Raw genomic sequence first — 20,134 nt, 5'->3', positions numbered from 1 at the left:
ACCTTGGACTTCAACAATTATTTTTTTAATATCTTATGTTTGCTACACGCAAAAGCTTTTTCTTTGGACCAGTTTAATGCTCTAATTTCCATGTGGTCAGTAAAGTTTTTAAAATATGTCTATGGAAGAGTATCTCTGCCTTGCTTGATGGGAGAAATGGAGATGATTATGTAAGTATTGCTGCATTCCCTACATTGTATAGATTAGATTAGAACATAGCTATTATAATGTTCCTTTTATATAATTGCTTTAGTAGCCAGATGAAGAAAAGATTCTCCTCAATAGCAGAGTTGTCTTTAAGGAAGACTGGAGACCAAATAGAATTGCCAAATTTTTCTGTCTGGGGCTTATTGTTTTAGGGTTTAATTCCTCTTTCTTTTCTGCAAGTTGTTTGAAAACGGATGGACTCAGGTGGCATCCACACTGAATGAATAAATATGTTAACAGTTTAACTGTTTGAGAATTTTCTTTTACTGCCTTTTGATTGCCTTCCTAATAATATGTAACTAACCAATTTTTGACCACAAATAAAATGCATATTTAAACTTATTTAATATCTTCTTGGAAAAATGTAAATATTGTCTTGGTTAACAGGAGTATTTGCATTTAAAGGACTGTTCCCATATTGTTCCATTATTTTTGGATTATGTGAATGCATTGTTAATTTAAAAAATTAACAAAAAAAATCCTGCCTGTCCTTCTTTACATGTAGCTATGATCTAGATCAAAATATTCTAGCTACAAGGTACTCTTTGAATGCTTTTTTAAACAAAAATATGCCTTTTTAAAATATTGTAATTTTAAATGCAGTTGAATACTTCTGAACTACTCCTGGCAAACAGGAGATATCACTGGGTTTAATAAAGATTCCTAGTAAGCATTTTGTCCAGTGTTGAGATAAGTCTGGGGAAATTGCCATTTAGGATTGTCCCACCAAGATTATCCTGCTTCTGAGGCTGGATATTCTGCAATGAATACTGTGTGATTGCTGTTTGTTTGTTTATTTGTTTGTTTATTTGTTTTAGAGAGCTGCAATTAAAGGGATAACTCAGGTGGTGGTTTCCCGCATTGTTATGGCTGCTCCTGGCATGAGTAAGTGCTAAATATTTCTCTTTTGTTGGATTGTAATTTGGCATGTTAATTTAAAGGTAGGCATCAGAACGTAAGTATCCAGTACAAATTCTTAATGGAAAATGATGATATGTGCATCACGGTATCAGAACATTAACTTCAGCATTTCATTATTTTGCCCTGACATCGGATGCAAGGATGTGGTTGATATCATGATGTACATTTCATCATTCACCCTCCTTGCATTGTCCTCTAGTGCAACAGCTTGCAACTTGGTGACCTCCACAAGGACTCCGAACTAAGTTGGTTGCTGCTATGTTGGTTGGGAATCCTGGGAATTCACGTAAGGGACTCTCCATTGATGAAGATTGTTCTGGGTTATGCTGAAGGGCTCTTGAAACTATAGTTAGGATTGGCTCTCATTCGTTATGATGTTTAAAAGCTAGTAAGTGCTCATTAGTAAGATCCTGCTCCACATTAAAATCATAATTAGCTTCCCTAATGGTACCCTTCAAGGTGATGGCTAATGTTCTATTACTTTCAGCCAACTGTGGATGATTGGGGCTTTAATCTACCCATTGAAAAATACCAGATAAAGGAATTTCTAAACTGTCGCATTAATTTATTTAGGTTGTTAAGATTCAGATTTAAAATTTAAAGCAAAATCCATTTACAATATTTTAACTCTGTATATAGGTGGATATGTGCATGGCTAAGTCCTGTAGGATGCCAACATAATTCATGAAAAAATGAAAGGGAGTTTGTTAAAAACACCTAGCATTTGACCATCTATTGATTGATTATAAACCTTTTCAAATGCTATTATGAGCCATAATACAAACATTCACAGGTGTGATCAAAGCTGATACCGAACAATATTGTGTTCTACTTTCTTGGGAAATAAACTACCAGATTTTCTGTAACATGTCTACATGTTGCATTATGTTCCCCTAAATAAGGATACATTAGGATTATTAAGAATTATCCCAGAACATGGAAAGAAAGTGTTTGTAACTCATGGAATTATTAGTACTGGGGCAGTCCAGTGCATCTTATCTATTATGTCACTGAATGGAGATGTGGGACATCGTTGATCCAATGAAAATAAAATCATTTTTTCTTTTTTAGTTTTATTGCCTATTATCATGGAGGCATTAGAGAAATATCCCTTCATGAAGGTAAGGTACTCGGGAAATGGAATGAATTAAAGTAGTTTGTTCTTGCTTAAATAATAAGAGGTCCAAAATTTTAGATAATTATGCAGATAACTAAATAGCTACCAGAAGTTCTACATATTTGATTTGATCAAATACAGAATTGAGATAGATCATCTGCACATAACTCAGTAGCAAATCTACTGCTACAAGCAGAAACAAGAAAAACAAAGCAAGCCTCCAATAGAAAACAAAGCAATTGAAGCAAATTATTTTTACTTTTTGGTTGGTTTTATTTTTTTTTAACTCAGTTTTAATTGTTAGTTCTCCAGGATCGTGCATATGAAATAGGTAGTCTGTATGTTTATTATATAAATAAATCACACACATTATTGTTATTGTGACTTTTTAAAAAAGTCATTATGGACAGTCCTAAAAAGCATCTAGTTGCTACTCTTCAAAATTATGTAGAATACCAGAAAAAGCTTGTTTGTTATACTTATATACCACAATAAGGCATACTGTGGCTGATTGGGTTAAGCTAAGCACGCTATCAGAATTCGTCTAATAGCATTTATTCAACAAATTAAAGCATCCATAATAAAAACTAAAACAAGCCAAGTTCTACGCACAGTAACTAAAAAAAAACCCAATAAAAGCAGACAAGTTTAGGCATCTTATTATTCACCATAAGCTTTCCAGAATAGCAATAGCAATAGCCCTTAGACTTATATACCACTTTACAATGCGTTACAACCCACACTAAGTGTTTTTACAGAGTCAGCATATTGTCCCCAACAATTTGGGTCCTCATTTTACCCACCTCAGAAGGATGGAAGGCTGAGTTAACCTTGAGCTTGATGAGATTTGAACTGCCAAATTGCAGGCAGCTGGTAGTCAGCAGAAGTAGCCTGCAGTACTGCACTCTAACCACTGCGCCACTGTGGCTCAGAATAGCTCAGTTTTCAAACCTTTCTGGTATGTCAAAACTGTAGCCAACTTACTTTCTAATGGGGGAGTATTCTGTAATATAAGGGCTGCTACTAAAAAGCAGCATCTACGAGAGACTACTCCAGGGGTGTCAAACTGGTGGCCCACGGGCTGGATGCATCACACCCACCCCAGTTCCGCAAAGGCAAAAAACATTGCAATATGTTATGTGATTGAGTTTGACACCAGTGCTCTACTCTGTATAGTAAACAGAAAGAGAGTATTCCCAGCAATTTCTCCCAGATGAAAGTTGAGTGATTTGATTCCACCTGAAGGAAATTGTCCTGCAGGTACCTTAGTGCAGAGCCATAGAAGGTTTATGCCCTGCATTTAGATGTGCATACCCAGGAGCTAATAGAAAGCCATTGCAAAAACTAGAATACAGGTAAAATGTAAGAGCAAAATAATATAAGGTAACTGCATTCTGGACTTGGACCTTATTAAAGTCTTGTCTTCTAAGCCCCAAGTATGCCATATTGCATTAGTCTTGATGTTTAATGATGTGTCCCAAATGGACAAAATTTGCACAGATCACAGTCTCCATCAGCTTACACAGCAGAAGCCGCTAGTCAGGAGGACCCCAAAATCATAGACTTGCTCCTTTAGGGGGAGTGCCACCCTTTGAGAGTCAACAATGGAGCAGCTAGAGTACCTCAGTGAACAGGCAGTAACTCTACCCTTGCTTGAATTCAACCTTTTAGTTCCCTTCGGTTCTTAAAAGTTTCTAGATACCAGGTCAATAGGTTGATAGCGTCTCCTTACTGGCTAAGCGTATTATTTAAGCATATCAGCATATTGCTGATACTGAACCCTAAACTGGCAGAGGCTTGTTGTAGTTTTTTTATAGATCTAATCAACTTTTTGTGCTCTTGGTTCCCAAAAAGAGATTTGTATGGTTAGTTCTCTTTATGATTTCAGCCCTAATTCTAGGAACATACTTTCTTGGAATCATCTCACGCATATTATTTTCTTGGCAGAAAATCCAGGTTCTCCATGCTCCCTTGCAAACAGTTCTTGTTGGAGGATTGTAAGTATTCTGCATCTTGCATTACTTTCAGAAGCCAGTGTCATATGAGAGAATGCTTCAAGGTTGTAATTCCTGGTGATTTATGAAAAGGCACCCATTTTATAAGGAATGGGGGGGGGGGTGTTACCGGAAGACTACATTTTTTTTGCATCATAGCATTAAAATATAATATGAACTCAAGCACTGTGGATGGAAAACTATGTTTGTGGCTTAGAACAGTGGTCTCCAACCTTGGCAATTTTAAGACTTGTGGACTTCAACTCCCAGAATTCCTCAGCTGGCTGAGGTATTCTGGGAGTTGAAGTCCACAAGTCTTAAAGTTGCTAAGGTTGGAGACCTCTGGCTTAGAATATGTATGGGATATTTCATGAGCAATGGTTTAATTGCTTAATGCTTAGTCAAGCAACCATCGATAAATGCAAATTTTGCCTGTATTTATATGTGGAAAAGAAAAGAGATATGTTTTCATTGAATGTGGGAATGGGCATCAGACTCCTTTAAAATCCATTGCATCTTGTAAAGAATCCTGCCAAATACATAACTTCTGCTTGGCTGTTTTGAAGCTGAGAACGCAGTTCTGGATTCCCTATGGAGAAAAAAAATGTTGGCCTTTCTTTTTAATAATCTGCTTTTGCCTTGCAGTCTTGTGTTCATGGTCCCAGTTGCCTGCGCACTTTTCCCCCAGAGAAGGTACTAATCTCTTTTCTGTTCTTTTGTCCATCCTGTCTGCCCTATACAATTTTGATATAATCTGAATTAAGAAGGCATGTGATGTGGGGGGCGGGGGAGAAGCAGGACCAGCACTCCATACCTGAAATAAAATTACCCATAGGATCCTTGGAATTGAGTGAGCAAACTGTGTTGTGATGCAAAATCCACCCCTTACTTATTTGTATGTGAATGTTACAACATACTTTTCATCATGTTGCTGTTATTGTGGCTAACTGCAAACAGTTATGCAGTTATTAGTTTGGATATAAGTCCCAACGTCCTCAACAATGACTATGCTGGCTCTGGATGAGAGCCTTTCCAATGCTTCTGAACTACATCAAGTTGAAAAATCTAATGTGGGAATGATTCCTTCTTTTCTAGACAGAAATTATTTATGCTGACCTGTGACAGGAGGTTTCACCTACATATTGGGAGGCATTCTTTTGTATAGAATATTTCTCCCCACTCATACACATTCTCATTTAAAGATAAACTTTGAAAACATGCAGTGTATTATTGCTTTCCAAATCCAACCACAAGAAGCTGTGACTGTGACTCACATGTTAGTTTGACTAAGTTGTGTTTGAATTCCTAGGCCAGTTGTAAAAAGAGGCCTTGCAGCACAAAAGCTTGATTTAGGGCATTCTGTGGATTCTACGTGCCTTTCATGGTCAGGGCTGGTCTAAGAAGGTTCACTGCATGAAGAAGAGGAGTGATTGGCACCCACTTCCCAAGTCTTGTCACTTTAATTCAACCTTGTTTGATTATTGCATTTGGTTGTGGAAACAGTGAGGGAAGCCCTTATTTTGCAAATAAAATGTATCGGCTCTGTCTTACATCACAATTATCTGTGACAGAGCTCTGCCAATATTACATCACCCCAATAACACTCTGTCTTTGGGCCAGTATCAAGTAGCACTTACGGAAACAATGTGTTTTGTTTTGTTTTCTCTTTTTAGTTCAATTGCACTTTCATACCTGGAGCCTGAACTAAGAGAACGAATTGTAGCTGAACATGGGGACAAAGTGACTTTTGTCTATTTTAATAAGGGTTTATGAGTGAGAACTGCCTGGACTTGGTGCTTATGGATTCCTCCTGGATAAAAACCTTTATAGGGTGTTGTCAGGAACAGAGCTCAGAATATTCCAGAAGGAGCAGCACTCCATCTACTTTCTTGTTTTCTTTGTGTGTGTTTGTGTGTCCGGGTATAGACAGAAATCGGGCAAATCTGAGCCTTTCTTTCTGCTACATCCTCATTGTGACAAATGTCTGGGTTTTCGAATGTGTCATTTTCTGCTTTATGGCAATGTTGAGAATGCATTACTTGTAGCCAATTGGTAGGCAATGGAATTACTTGGAAGCAGTTATTCCAAGCCTTAAATCCGCCTTGATCCTTCGGGGGCACAAAATATTTCCTGAACCATATTCCTCTGTGTTTTGAACACCATAACTAAGTGTCTTTAATCCAAAAATGAACCTGCAGCTCCATACACAGATACTTAGGAACAAGTTCTGCATAACACAGAAGAACCACTTTTGGAAAAAAAGATCCACAGCATTGCATTTTGATTTAGAAATTAATTTTTAACATCAAATCATTCTACTTCGCCCATAATAAATTCTACTTTTTAATTGAACCAGACTATATTATTAAAATACATTATTAATCAAGACATATTATGCTTAAGGTGACAAAATAGAAATTTGTTCATTCTGTAGGTATGTTCTCATCTAGCTACTAATGCTTTGTTAACATTAATTACTAACAAATGTTAAATAGCCAATTCAGAACCGTGTAAGAGAACATAATTATGGAGTCTTGCAATAGATATAATATCCTTTAAATTATCTATTAGTTCAGTTTGGCAACTTCATCTTCAATCATGTACAAATGAGCAGTATTTCTGAAAACAGCTGGTCTGCTTGATTTTTTTTTTCTGTTCCTGAACCTGTCAGTAATTTTCCTTAAAACAGCATTATGAATTAGAAATATAGCTAGAACAGTCTAGCATCCCTTTCCCACAGTACACTGGAAGATACCTCCTGGACATCCATCCCCTTAAATTGGACATGAAAGTGTACAAATATGAGTCTTTACTTAACAGGATATTCTTTATTGCATGCTTCAAAAGCTTTCCTTCATCTGCTTAATTAGTGTGAGAACTATTTTTATTCTCCTTAAAATCATGATAGGCTACTTTTGTGACACACGTGGATTGAAAACTCCAAAAATTAGACAGAAATGTATGTGCTTTTAAATAAAAAACTTTTAGCTACGGTTGCTATTAAAAACCTAAATTTTGTAAGTAATTCACCAAAGTAGCATAGGAAGTGTAGGGCATCTGGATATCTGGAGCTCCTTAGTGCGGTTTAGCCTGGACATTTTTCAATCATTAAAAAGGGAAAGGATGCTTTTACAACCTGAGGGATTAGTCTGAAGACAACTTGCCTGAAGTGACCTAATAATGAATTATTCCAATGATTACTGTACGTGCCTTTTACAGGGCTAGATTAAGGCCAACTGATGCTTTAAGCATGACCCAACAATGGTGCCTCTCATCTCTCCAATTGCTTAACTAACAAGATATTGAGACTCAATAAGGGCTAAAAAGTTATTTTGTACATGGCAATGAAAAACTTAAGGGTAGTCCTCAATTTACAACCATAACTGAGCCCCAAAATTCTGTTGCTAAGTGAGACATTTGTTAAGTGAATTTTGCCCTGTTTTATGACCTTTCTTGCCACGGTTGTTAAGTGAATCACTGCAGTTGTTAAATTAGTAACATGATTGTTAAGTGAATCTGGCTTCCCTGTTGACATTGACATTGCTTGTTAGAAGATTACAAAAATTAATCACATGATCCCAGAATACTGTAACCATCAAAAATATGAACCAGTTGCCAAGCATTCGAATTTTGTTCATGTGACCATGATGCTGCAGTGGTCGTAAGTGTTAAAAACGGTTGCAAGTCACTTTTTTCAGGGCTGTTGTACCTTTCAACGGTCAGTAAATGAACTGTTGTAAGTCAAGGACTATCTGTAACCAGGGAAAAAGTGATGTTCCCCTTCCCTTGGTGCCTCAAGCACATGCTTATTTTGCTTAATGGTTAATCCAGGCCTGACCTTGGGTACCTATGAATATTTGGACCTACTTCCTAGTCAGGAAGTTATTGAAGTGATGGGGAGAAGACTGATTTTATCACAAGAGGCAGCTGATATTCAAAAGTGTTCTGAATCAGAAGCAGACAAATGGTTCACAAATATTGATTAACTTATTCTCTACAAATTTATCTGGTTCTTTTTAAAAAGCCCTTTTATACATAGTGGCATTCACCATGTCTTTTTACAGGAAAACCTGTACATTAGTATATTAAGAATTTTTTTTCCCTGTTGTGAATTTCCTACTTTCGTTGAATAAATCCAAATGCAAGTTGTTGTCAATGAGAAAACGTCCCTTCTCTTTACATTTTCACTATGCATAGTTTCATATTTCACTTACTGTTTGTTGTTGTTTTTTAAATCACATTTTGGAACTTTCTCTCATAAGAAAGATGGTCCAAGTCTTTCTGATATTTTAGTTCTACAGTACAGGTACTCCTTGACATACAACCACAGTGGAGCCCAAAAGTTCTGTTGCTAAGTGAGTCGGTTAAGTGATTTTGCCCCATTTTACAAGCTTCCTTGTCATAGTTGTTAAGTGAATCTGACTCCCATTGACTGCTTGCCAGAAGGTTGCAAAACATAATCATGTGATCTTGGGATATTGCAACCATCATAAATATGAACCAGTTGCCAAGCATCTGAATTTTGATCACGAGATGATGGGGATGCAACAGTCATAACTGTGAATGGTCATAAGACACTTTTCAGTGCCATAGTAACTTCAAACTGTCACTAAACGAATGGTTGTAAATCAAGGATGACTTACCTACTTTTTTGAGATAAGGTAACTCAAATGTTTATATTGTAGTACAGGTGTGGCGCACCATGTATACCAGGACTTTACGGAAGCTTCCTTTTGGTTATTTTTAATAATAAGCAACATGGTGCTGCGTTTGCCTTTCTGAAGATGTCCCTACCATTTTTATACCTTTTTGCCAAAATTGATAGTCATCATAGAGTATCAATCAAGTCTTTAGTAAATGCTAGGAAATCAAATTTGGAGCCTGCCTAATTGTGTTGATTTGTTCGTTTGTTTTAAAGAGAGATTTCTTTTCAAGACGATTCAGCAATTGCCCAACTCAAGATCTTGTTTCCATAGCTTTTGTTTTTTCTTTTTTTTAGTAAGCACATATTACATTTGCATAGAATGTGTAGGTATAATTTGTAACGTTTATGGATGGATGCAAGAAACAACATCTTAAATTCTTTGCTCTGTTTTGAGCTTCATGGTTAGACAAAGTATCCATTCTTACCCTTATCCCAATATCTGCACCATGGACAATGCAGCAGGGGTGAAATGCTACCAGTTTGGACCGGTTCACCCAAACCAATAGTAATAAAAGCTACCAATTTGGGCGAACTGGTAGTACAAAAGTACTACCGTTTCAGACAAACCGGTATTTCCGACCATCACCTGCTTTCTAGCAAATCTAAATCGCGTGTCATAGCTATTCCCCACCTCTGCTGTTCTAGTTAACTTAGAAAAGGCTTCTTAATCCTGTGGTGTGCATGCATGCAAAGCAAGTGTTTGGTGCATACCGCGCACACAGAGCAAACTAATAGTGAAGCAAACCAGTAGCAGATTTCGGAGCATTTCAGCCCTGCAATGCAGGTTTACCTTCCAGAAAGTGTTACAATTTTAATAATATTGTATCACATACAAATAGTATGTGTAAAATCTGTTGAACATGTGAAATAAGTTTTCTTTTATGAATTTTTGTGTGTGTCATCTCTCCTTTCCCCAATCTGGCACCGTCCAGATATGGAATTTCAACACAGCTGGATGCACCATATTGGGGAAGACTGTGCTTTAAAAATGCTTATTCTTATGCAATCTTATTTTACATTCAGAATATTACCAGAGCAGGTGAATGCTGCACCTAGCATTATTAATCCAGTGTCTATCCACTTCTCTCATTGAAGAATTGTTCATTTGATACCCTTGGTCTGGCGACTGGTTCATCTGTCTCTTGCTGATAATTAAATGCAACCATTATTTTAAATCTGTTGATTTACCTTACATTAAATATTTGTGATTGAATGCAAACATCATTTTGCAAATAATGTTTGAAGTAAATGACAGAACAAGACTATTGTTGTTTATGCTGGTGCTAGCCAAAATCTGATATATTAAGACAGCAAATATTGAAAGATTTTGGTAATTTTATTTTAGCTCTTGACCATTCAAAATGAAATAAAACACTGGGATTTTAAAAGTTGTCTGAGTCCTCTTATATAAATCTTTGAGCCATCTGTTAGCTTGAACAGAGCTTCTATTTTATAGAAGATATGTGGCTGATCTATGCAGAGCTCCAGAGTTACATTTCAGATAGACTTTGCACTTCCATAAAGATGAAAAGATGTTCAGTGGTCATTGTAGTTATACATTACTTCCTATCTCTAAGACAATACAGATAAGATTTGCTCATTAGGTAATGTAGATGGCTAATCATCCTAAATAAAACATGCAGTTAAATATCAGCTGTCAGTGGAAAGTACAATTGCTTAAAGTATTAAAGCAATAAATGATAGACAGGATCAGAAAGATCAGTGGAATGTCCTTGGATGAGCTCTGAATTATCACCAGGGATAAACTGAAATGGCATACAGTGGTCTTTACAATTAACAGGGTTTGAGTGTGACATCTAACCAACAAATATAGAGTAATGGTCTATTTTAAACATTGTTTGCAGGTTAGCAAAAATAATGTTCTACACAAACATTCTTGTGTATCGCAATAAAATACGCTTAGAGCCCATAGGGACATCACAGCTAAATGTTATGGCAATATAGATTAATCCAATAAAGATGCTGAATAACAAGAGAACAGCAAAAGTAAGTCAATCGTATAATGTACTGACTTAACTTTGAAAAAGTTAATTCACTTATGTGTATCATATGGTTTGCACATGCAAATCTATGATTTGGTGATAGGTTGATTAATAGCAATACTCTTCAAACGTTCTAGACAGGCTCTTTCAGCTGCATTCCATTAAGCTATAATATGCTTGGAAAGGTTATGTTTTATGAACCAACTCTTGCTCCAGTCCTTTTCATTTTTAACTGTTGAATGCTAGCTGTCTATGTTATTGATTGAGAAAGGCCTAGGCTGATAGCCCAGTGACTCTATAGCTTAACAATAGATGTAACTACCATAATATAATACTCATAATAATTTGTGGTATGTTAATATATTCCTATATTAGCTGCAAAAAAAAATGCATCAGCAAAATTTCAGAAACCAAAGCTATCATTGAAATCCTAATACTTATCTTGCATTAGTCTATCTAAACGTTAAAAGGGATGAGATTCCAGTCTCTGTTAAGAATCCACCTCTCTTTGAGGTAGAGAATTACATCAATTGGCTGAATTGTTTACCTCTATCTTCTTTAGTTCCTGTCTCTAGTTTGGAGTGAGACAACTAGTTCATTCATGCTTTCATTTCAGTTCATAATCCTACTGATCCTACTGATATGTGTCTGGCCAGTATCCTTTTTTTCCTCAATATAAATATAACAAGACAAATTTTAAACAATTCTTCCAAAATGGCTAGTACTATCACCTCTCAAATTGTATGAAAGGACAATGATGTTTTGCCTCTGCCTATTCTATTACTCTCTTTCTGTCTCATACACAGTATTTTGTGAAGGCTAAACGGACCAAGAACCAGAGAGGTTCCTTACAATAACAATGAATAGGTGTCAAGCTCTGAAAAACAACCAGTCTGTTAGGACACACAGGTAGGAAAAGAAGATGGTAGATTTGAACATGGATATTGATTTTTGTTGTAATGCAGCCTTTTCTAGAACAGGTATCCCTAATAAAACTAGTTTATCAATGAGCCATGTGTTGAATTTCTGCCTGTTAATCCTTGACAATGCCCTAGGTAAAGCTTGACATTTTGGGGAGGTAAGTAGAATATTCTTTACCAAGCAGGACAGTGTGTTGAACAGACCAGGACTGTATAAATGTATTCATTTATTACACAAATTTACATGGTGTCTAAATCACAGATGAATCTAGGCAGCTTGCAACATTAAAAATCCACAACAGAAGAACCCATGTTCCTCCCACTGCATGGCAGCAGCAACACAAATCAATCACTTGATCGCCTTTATCTCCATTTGTGTCCCCAGATCCACTGACAAAACCACATCTTCTGTGTCTTTCAGAAAAGCAAGAGCTGGGTTTTTGTATAATACTAATTCAGTTGATCTTGAAATGGAGAACTTGAATTTAAAATTTGAAATTATGTACCTTCTTACAGACCAATAGATGATTATGAATAAACATTTCTTAAATTGAATCCCTGAAAAATCAATCCTATTGATTTCCTAAGACTACCATTGAACTCAGGACTAAGTTCATATATCATATTAAATCATAATGTGTCTTCCTCATTTTGGCTTCGTATAGTCTGTAAATCCAACTACTACACTTTGTAAACCAGAGTGAATCCCTTTATGTCATTTGGGAATTCAGCCTGCACTTTTACTTCCACTTTCACTTTCCAATGTAATGTGGTGCACCAAATTTTCCACAACTTTTCTGCTTTTGATTGCTTTATATTTCCTTTTTTAGCTATGTAAATGTCACCAATCCAACAAACATTCTATGGCAGTCTCTGTTCTACCCATTCAACCACCTGCCCATTTCAGTTCTTTATCTGATTCTGAAACAGCTGAGAAGCATAAAATAATAGAATAGAAAAGGCATAATTAAGTAATGTCTTATCTATTTTCTTCCTTCCACCATTTTCATTCTACCTTAGTAAGGATTTTGTATCCCAGCACAGTATAATTCAGTGATACTGTACTGTGGTATCAATATAGCTTCGTCTCTTCAGAAGTTTTGGATTACAGAAGTCAATCTTTACTAGAGTGGAATTTCACATTGTATATAATTTTGAAGATAGCAGTTCCAGAATTTGGAACAACGTATCTTTGAAAATAAAAGCAGAACCTGTATTCTGATACCCATTGTTTTGAATTTGTTTCAGTATTAGTTACAGCCTTCCATTCCTTTTGGCTTTTTTTCAGACATGCCAATAATAAAAATAGATGCATTTTAGTGCCACAACATACACAAAAATCTTATATATTACCTTGGCTGTGCAGTTCTTTTGGATTATTATAAACTGCCAGGAGCCCTGACAGATTTGGTAGTATACTTACACAGTATGATTAATAAATTGATAAGTCAAAATTTCAGCATAGTTATACCACATATTTATTTGAATTCACAAATGAAATCTTACATGGTATGTCAGAAAGCAGTTATATTGGTAATGTATGAATATGAGGTAAGAAAGAACTTTGTGCTGTTTAATAGCCTACCATGTCTGGGTTCACTAAACAACCAAAACCAAACAAATTATGACACTATTTAGCACAATGTATGATCCGGTCACTATCTTCTTACAAATCCAACTGGTATCATTCCATGCTTAGAGCTGTGAAAATTGATAAAGAAAATTCATCCTTTGTTTTTCTAGCTTTCTGCAAATAAACACGAAAAAAAAGATTCTTCTTGTTTTAGTGGCATTGATTCCTATCAAAAAAACACCCAGAGCAAGCCAAGCCTAAAGTTGTATGTACCCGTTGGATATGTACTCCTATCCAAAAGTGCTACATGGGCCATCATTAACAAGTTAGTACTTGAACATACGTATGAGCCAACAATATTTCAAGCTAGTGTGCCAATCCCTGGGTCACGAGATGCCAATCAGCTAGCTTGTTTACAGAAACTTGGCAATTACTAGTTTGATTGTTGGTAATTGTAAATGACTGGTACATTTCATCAAGACCTGCAACGTAAAGCTGAACAATTTCAGTTAGAAATAAATCATAAGTAGACATCTGTGCCTGTTGAGTCACGTGGAGAAAGCAAATCCATCCTTTGCAATCCTCACAGTTTCAGCCACATTCTTTAAACTTATTTTAGACCAGAAATAGGATGATCAGTTCTGTATGGCTTTTCCAACTTCAGTATACTGCGAAGTCCTGCCAATGTAATTTAAATGGAAAAACATCTTTATAAAGCTCAAGGCCATTTAACAGTAATGCCATAACTAATCTCAGTGAAGGTATCCTAAATATACACTTTTGCCCAGATAATACTTACAAATATAGTGCATCTAAAACTTCAGAATGCTTCAAATATACTGAAGGATTTTTTTTTAACTCCAGTAATGCAAGATTAAGTCATTTGTTTTAAAAAAAAAGTCTGAATTCTCTGTGCTGAAGATATAATCTACAATTATATATCATATATCAGCAGCTAAGTTTGAAAAAAAAACAGTTTAGTTTTTCTTCAACTCTACATCCATTTGAATTATAGGATAACATACTTCTGATTATACTTCATTGTGGACAGTGAGTAATAAGTAATTGTACTATACAACTTGTGAACTGTGAAAACTCTTAAGTAAAACCAAGTAAAATGCAAGAGATCCATGATGGCTTATCATCATGGAAAGAGGGAGACTCTTTCTTTCATGAAAGCAACAGCATTCAGAGAAGAGAATTGAAATATTTTGCCAGTTGGTAATTTTCCAGTCTAAATTTTCCTCCACACAGTTGCTAAACCTACACCAATCTTCTCCAATGGAATATTTTTCAGAGATGTATGATTACTGCTTTCATTATTACCAGTGTGCATAGTGGCTTAGGCCTTGGAGTAATCGAGGTTTCTGTCAGCAAGGTAAGTTGGGGAAGGTTGTCCTATACCAGGGGTCTGCAAACTTGGCTCTTTTATTTATTTATTAAATAATTATTTATTATTTATTTCAGACTTGTGGACTTCAACTCCCAGAGTTCCTCAGCCAGCTCTGGGAGTTGAAGTCCACAAGTCTTCAAAGACCCAAGTTTGCAGACCTCTGTCCTATACCCATAAACAAATGTTATTGATTTTTATACCACACGATATTTTCTCATTTACCATAGGAACAAGATTCTCCAATACATACGGGATACCATATTATATCTGAATTTGTGCCAATTCTTCCTGAGGAACACTGAGTTCTGTTCTGCTCCTCATCTGTCTATGTTTGAACAGAAACATTCAGACCTTGATAATTTCGTCACAAAAATAGCTGGTAGTGAGCAAAGCTAACTTGGCTCCAAGCTTTCTTAAACAGTTGCTCTATATTTATTTGTTTACCAAGAGGCCTCTGCAGAACTGTTGCAGAATGTCTATATGTTGAATTCTCAACTTCAGAAGGGATACCATGATCTATTTGATTTAAAGTATTGTTTGCTCCAAACCTGAGCATAAGCCTGGAATAGCAATAGTGAGATTTTCTGACTGCTGTCCTCCCATTGTGGGAATTAATCTGGTTTAGAAAACGCCTCTCCAGATTTCTTGCTCTGTTTTGGTCACATTAATAGCCTGTCTTGACCATACTTATCAAAGTCCCAAACTGATGGATTCTCCTGCTTCTTTACTCCTCCCATACATGATGAGAAAGTAAGCACCAATTATTCTTCTTCCCATGGACAGACACTGGAGAATTGGAGTGGGACAACTTGCCCAGCCAACTCGCTGTGGCCAATTCACTACAGCCAACTCTATGTGGGACAACTCACCATGGGACAATTTAACAATTCAATTTAATTATTTAAAATAAATAACAAATTATTTTAATGTTTGTCATTTACATTTCACGCTATCCCTTCTTTTGCATCATTTTTTTAATGAATCTTGATATTAGTGTAAATCTTGTCCCAGAGCAAGTTGGCCATGGTAAGTTGTCCCACGCCAAGTTGGCTGTGGCAAATTGGCAAACTGGCTGCGTCGAGTTGGCCATGGTGAATTAGCTGTGTTGAGTTGGCCATGGCAAATTGAAATTTTACAATAAAAGTAGTATTAGCCTACGTGACTTTGGTTCCTAGTCTGGTCTACCTAGAAGGGCTGGCAACACTTCTCCAGATGTATAGCAGGAAAGAACAGGTGGGGCTTGCTTTCCTGTTGTTCTGCGACTAAGCAGAAGACAAATGTGGTAAATCGTGCCCTTAAGAAATAGTTAATGTCCTGTCATGGAAGATCAGTCTGGTTGTGCAGTTCAGCCTGGTGACAATGCATACTTTTGCAGGGTTTAGTTTATTTTTTAGTTATTTTCTGTATTCTCAGACATTGTAATAGTATATGAAAAAGATTACAGTTTAATCATCTACATCATGGGTGTCAAACTCATGACATCTTATTGTCATCATGTGATGTATTACGACTTTTTTTCCCCTTTGCTAAACTGGGGGTGGGCTTGGCCAGTGCATCAGTAGTGGGTTTCTATTGGTTCGTTCCGGTTTGGGCAAACCAGTAGTGGTGGCCGAAGGCTCTGCCCACCCACCTGGATGTCATCATGGATGCTCTGCGCATGTGCAGAAGGTTCTGCGCATGCGCAAAAGTGCGCACGAGTATAGCGAGAGTACACAAGCGCTCACAGTTCCAAACCGGTAGCAAAGGTAAGTGGAATACTACAGTGCATGACACATCCAGCCTATGGGCCGTGAGTTTGACACCCCTGATCTACATCATAGACCTACCAAATGTAAAATGAAGCAACAAGCAGCCCTATCTATGTTTTTATTGGCCAGAAAATTAGGAAAAGATGGCTGATTTCCCACTGCTATTAATGGCAGGAAGCTAAGCAAATAATTCTCCACCGATCAGCTGATTATTTGATTAAGTAGAGACCAAGTCACTAGTTTCCCACTGACAATCACAATTTAAAAATGTCAGTGTTTACCCACAGGAAAAGAAAGTCTGACTGCTATTCCTTCTCCCTCCCTGCCTCTCCCATAATTCAGCTCATGATGCTGAGGAGAAACAAGGAGTAAGAAGGGTGAAATTTGTTTCATTATATTAGCTATAGCTCCCCACTTGTTTAACCTTACCCCCCTGGGAAATCCAGATGAGAGCTTTTAATGCAGAGCTTAAGTTGAAAAGAATTCACATGGCACTAAGAAGAACTAATACAGAAAGACAGCAAAAATATTAGATATTTTTGGAAGTACTTGTGAAAACTTATCTTTATAGAGAACAGGCATTTTCAAAAGAAGATTCTTTGCCAGGTTGAAAGCTAAAGCAATTTATTTATGGTTCAACCATAGTATATAGCAAAAACTGGTCTGAAAGGTAGGCTTGTTTGTTTGGTATTTCTCTGGCTTCGTTTCCATTTTGGAAGACACCTTTATCTCTCCACTGGTTGAGAATATATATTATAATCAAAGGTCAAGGGGGGAAACAAACAGTCCAGCCCACATCTTCCCTAGCAGCCAACACCCAGATAAGAAGGTAAACTTTACTCTCTCATGCCTTGATGCTACCTACCCTGGTAATGAAACATCTGCAGCAAAACAACCAAGCTCAGAAAATTCCAGCAAATCTTGTCTTCCTCCCAGCTCTTTAAGCTCAGGTAGCATTGAGATGCACCAAACTGAATGTTTTGCAGTTTTCCCTTAGTAGTCCAAAGACAAGAGTGCTGCTGGATTTGCCAATTCTCAGTAGAAGATAAATTTCCAAGTTGCTGGATGATTTTTTTCCTCCTATGGGGTAAAGAAATTTTCTTTTGCTATAGATCCTGTAGCCAGCTGAGGGCTTAACAGTGGTTTGGTTCTTTGTACTTAGCACTTCAAATTGGATTAAAAAGCTTTGGGGCAGTGGTGTGGAAAATGGCCTGTATAGGATTTCCTTTAATCTATAAAAGCAAGCAAGATAATGGAAATTCTTGAAGTCAAAGAATTATCTGTTTTCTAAGGGGCATTATTGCATTCTAAAAATAGTCATATTCCCAAAAGTAGTCTTTGACTTTGTTTAGGGACCATTTGAATTTACACCGACACTGAAAAAAAGTGACTTATGCCAGTTTTCACATTTACAACTGTTACAGCATTCCTCTAGTTACCTGATCAAAATTCAGATCCTTGGCAACTGGCTCATTTTTATGATGGCTGCTGTGTCCCGGTGTGATGCAATCACCTTTTGCAACCTGCCAAGCAAAGTCAACAATCGTGTTATGAACTTAACATCTGCAGTGATAACAACTGTGGCAAGAAAGGGTCAAAACTCACTTAACAACTGTCTCACTTAGCAACAGAAATTTTGGGTTCAAGTGTGGTCGTAAGTTTAGGATAAAGTGACCAGATTTCAGCGATGGCAAAGCGGGACACCATTGACGGGGGGGAAGAGGGGGGGCTGTGCATGCACGCTGAGTCTTGCCACCTGCCTGAAGGAGGAGGAGCGGCTGCTGCTTCTCCGCTCTTCCAGGCAGGCTCAGCTCTCCTCTCGGCTCTTCCAGGCAGGCTCGGCTCTCCTCGGCTCTCCTCTCCGCTCTTCTCTTCCTCTCGGGTGAAGTCAAGCAGCGTCTCTCCTCCCTCTCGTGCCCCCTTCTCCGCCACTCCCCCTTCTCCGCCTCCTCCTCTTGCCTCCCATTTTCAGAATGGGAGTGAAACAAAAAAAAATTGGGACTTTTTGGAATTGCTGCGGGACGCGGGACAAATTATTAAAAAGCGGGACTGTCCCACCAAAAGCGGAACGTCTGGTCACTATAGTTTAGGACTACCTGTAATAGATGTTTACTTCATAGTTGGTCTTTCACAGGGAAAATACCAATTACTGGATTGCAGATTTCAGCATCTAGAGCTAAGTCTTGATCGTGTCACGTGACCTATCGTGACGATCGTGATGGTTTTTGCCTTTGCAGAGCCAGGTAGGCATGCAGACAGCCCATGTGCTGCCAGTTTGACAGGCCTGAGCTAAGGCATTTTACTGCCTTCTGAGTGGATAAATAATGTTTTATCTTCAAATAAATGGGAATGAACTTTATCCGAACATAATACCACCCCCAAGAGATCAATAACAACAAATAGATCTGACCTCTGCCTTAGATTTATCTAACCCAAAAGATGTAATATAAAAAGAACATAAAAGAGAAGGAAACAGAACTTCCTTAATAACAAAGTTGTTATAATGATCATCCAAAATGGATCTAGTCCAAAGCAATGGTGCCATTAGTTATTTAAACCTTAATGTAACTAAGTAGGAAATGATGCTCTTTAGATAGTACTTCATCTCAAAAAGTTGCAAACCAGTGCTGCTGAATTCGAAAATCTCCTGTTCATTCTGCTGAATGCTCGACTCCAGTCCTAATGGTATCTGGAACCAGAAAAGAAACCACCACGCCGGTGGTTTTTGAGCTTTGCAGAGGGAGTGTCCCTGTTTTCCTTTTCTCCTGCTGTAATTGATGAAGGGAGGTACCTAACAGAGATGTTTTCTGTATAGAATCAACAGCAGCTTTGCCGTCTTACGCAACAAACTTATGTATTTGTTGACACTGATATTTCCCCTTCCCCTTCTCCTTCTCAAGTTCATTACATAGTAGTTATCACAGTTATTTTATAATAATCGTTATGTGTAATTCAGTGGTGCAATAGTATTCACATTACATCATATTAATGAGAGATGCCTTTATCCAAATAAACATACTTTATAAAAAAAAATTACATCCTGTGAAGGAGGAAGATTGCTCTTTCACTAAAAGACTGAAACTACTAAGCTTATTTCCTGCATAATAATGAAGAAGTTACATTACAATTCAATTTTATTTGTTTCAATAGTGTTTACTCTCATATCTGAATTCAGTATTAAAGACGTTTTGAATTACCTAGAAATGTGTTGCATGTTTGGCCAGATTCAGTGTCTCAGATTTCAAGGGCTGGGTTTCCATTTCCCGTATTTGTATTTAATTCTCCTTTCCCATCATAGCCTCTTCCAAGAAACATAGCCTTCCAGAGCCTTTGAAGAGTTATCTTCCTGCCTTTTTAAAGTAAAAAAATAACCCTTATTATTGCTGCAGTTGAGTCCTTGTTTTCAAACAAAACCTGGCTGGGAAATACATTTTTATGTCTGACTCATTACATTCAAGAGCTAGAGGAAAAACAAGAATACATACAAGCTATTTACGGTCTCTGACTTCGCAATGAAAAAAAATATCTGGAGTGTTAAGGGAAACCAGAGTTG

General features: G+C 37.1%; 1 protein-coding gene and 1 long non-coding RNA gene across 2 annotated transcripts in view; one reads left to right on the top strand and one right to left on the bottom strand.

Annotated features, from left to right (window-relative positions):
- Positions 1-9,337, top strand: part of SFXN2 (sideroflexin 2) — a 35,733-nt gene extending 26,396 nt beyond the window's left edge. Inside the window, exons 8-12 of the mRNA XM_058188711.1 lie at positions 1,026-1,092; positions 2,200-2,249; positions 4,193-4,242; positions 4,885-4,932; positions 5,913-9,337. Of these exons, the coding sequence (XP_058044694.1) occupies positions 1,026-1,092; positions 2,200-2,249; positions 4,193-4,242; positions 4,885-4,932; positions 5,913-6,012 (315 nt within the window). The 3' untranslated portion in view covers positions 6,013-9,337. The remainder of the gene's footprint in view (positions 1-1,025; positions 1,093-2,199; positions 2,250-4,192; positions 4,243-4,884; positions 4,933-5,912) is intronic.
- A 3,984-nt stretch (positions 9,338-13,321) lies between these two features.
- On the bottom strand, positions 13,322-19,579 carry LOC131201104 (uncharacterized). Its single transcript, XR_009155783.1, has 4 exons — positions 19,204-19,579; positions 18,021-18,104; positions 17,447-17,661; positions 13,322-14,118 (listed from the first exon to the last, which is right to left on the bottom strand). It is a non-coding gene; the product is annotated as an uncharacterized LOC131201104 (long non-coding RNA).
- Between the last annotated feature and the right edge of the window lie 555 nt (positions 19,580-20,134).

The sequence above is a fragment of the Ahaetulla prasina genome, chromosome 6 (genome assembly GCF_028640845.1).
Source record: "Ahaetulla prasina isolate Xishuangbanna chromosome 6, ASM2864084v1, whole genome shotgun sequence".
NCBI classification, from domain to species: domain Eukaryota; kingdom Metazoa; phylum Chordata; class Lepidosauria; order Squamata; family Colubridae; genus Ahaetulla; species Ahaetulla prasina.
This window is presented reverse-complemented; position numbering and strand designations above follow the sequence as displayed.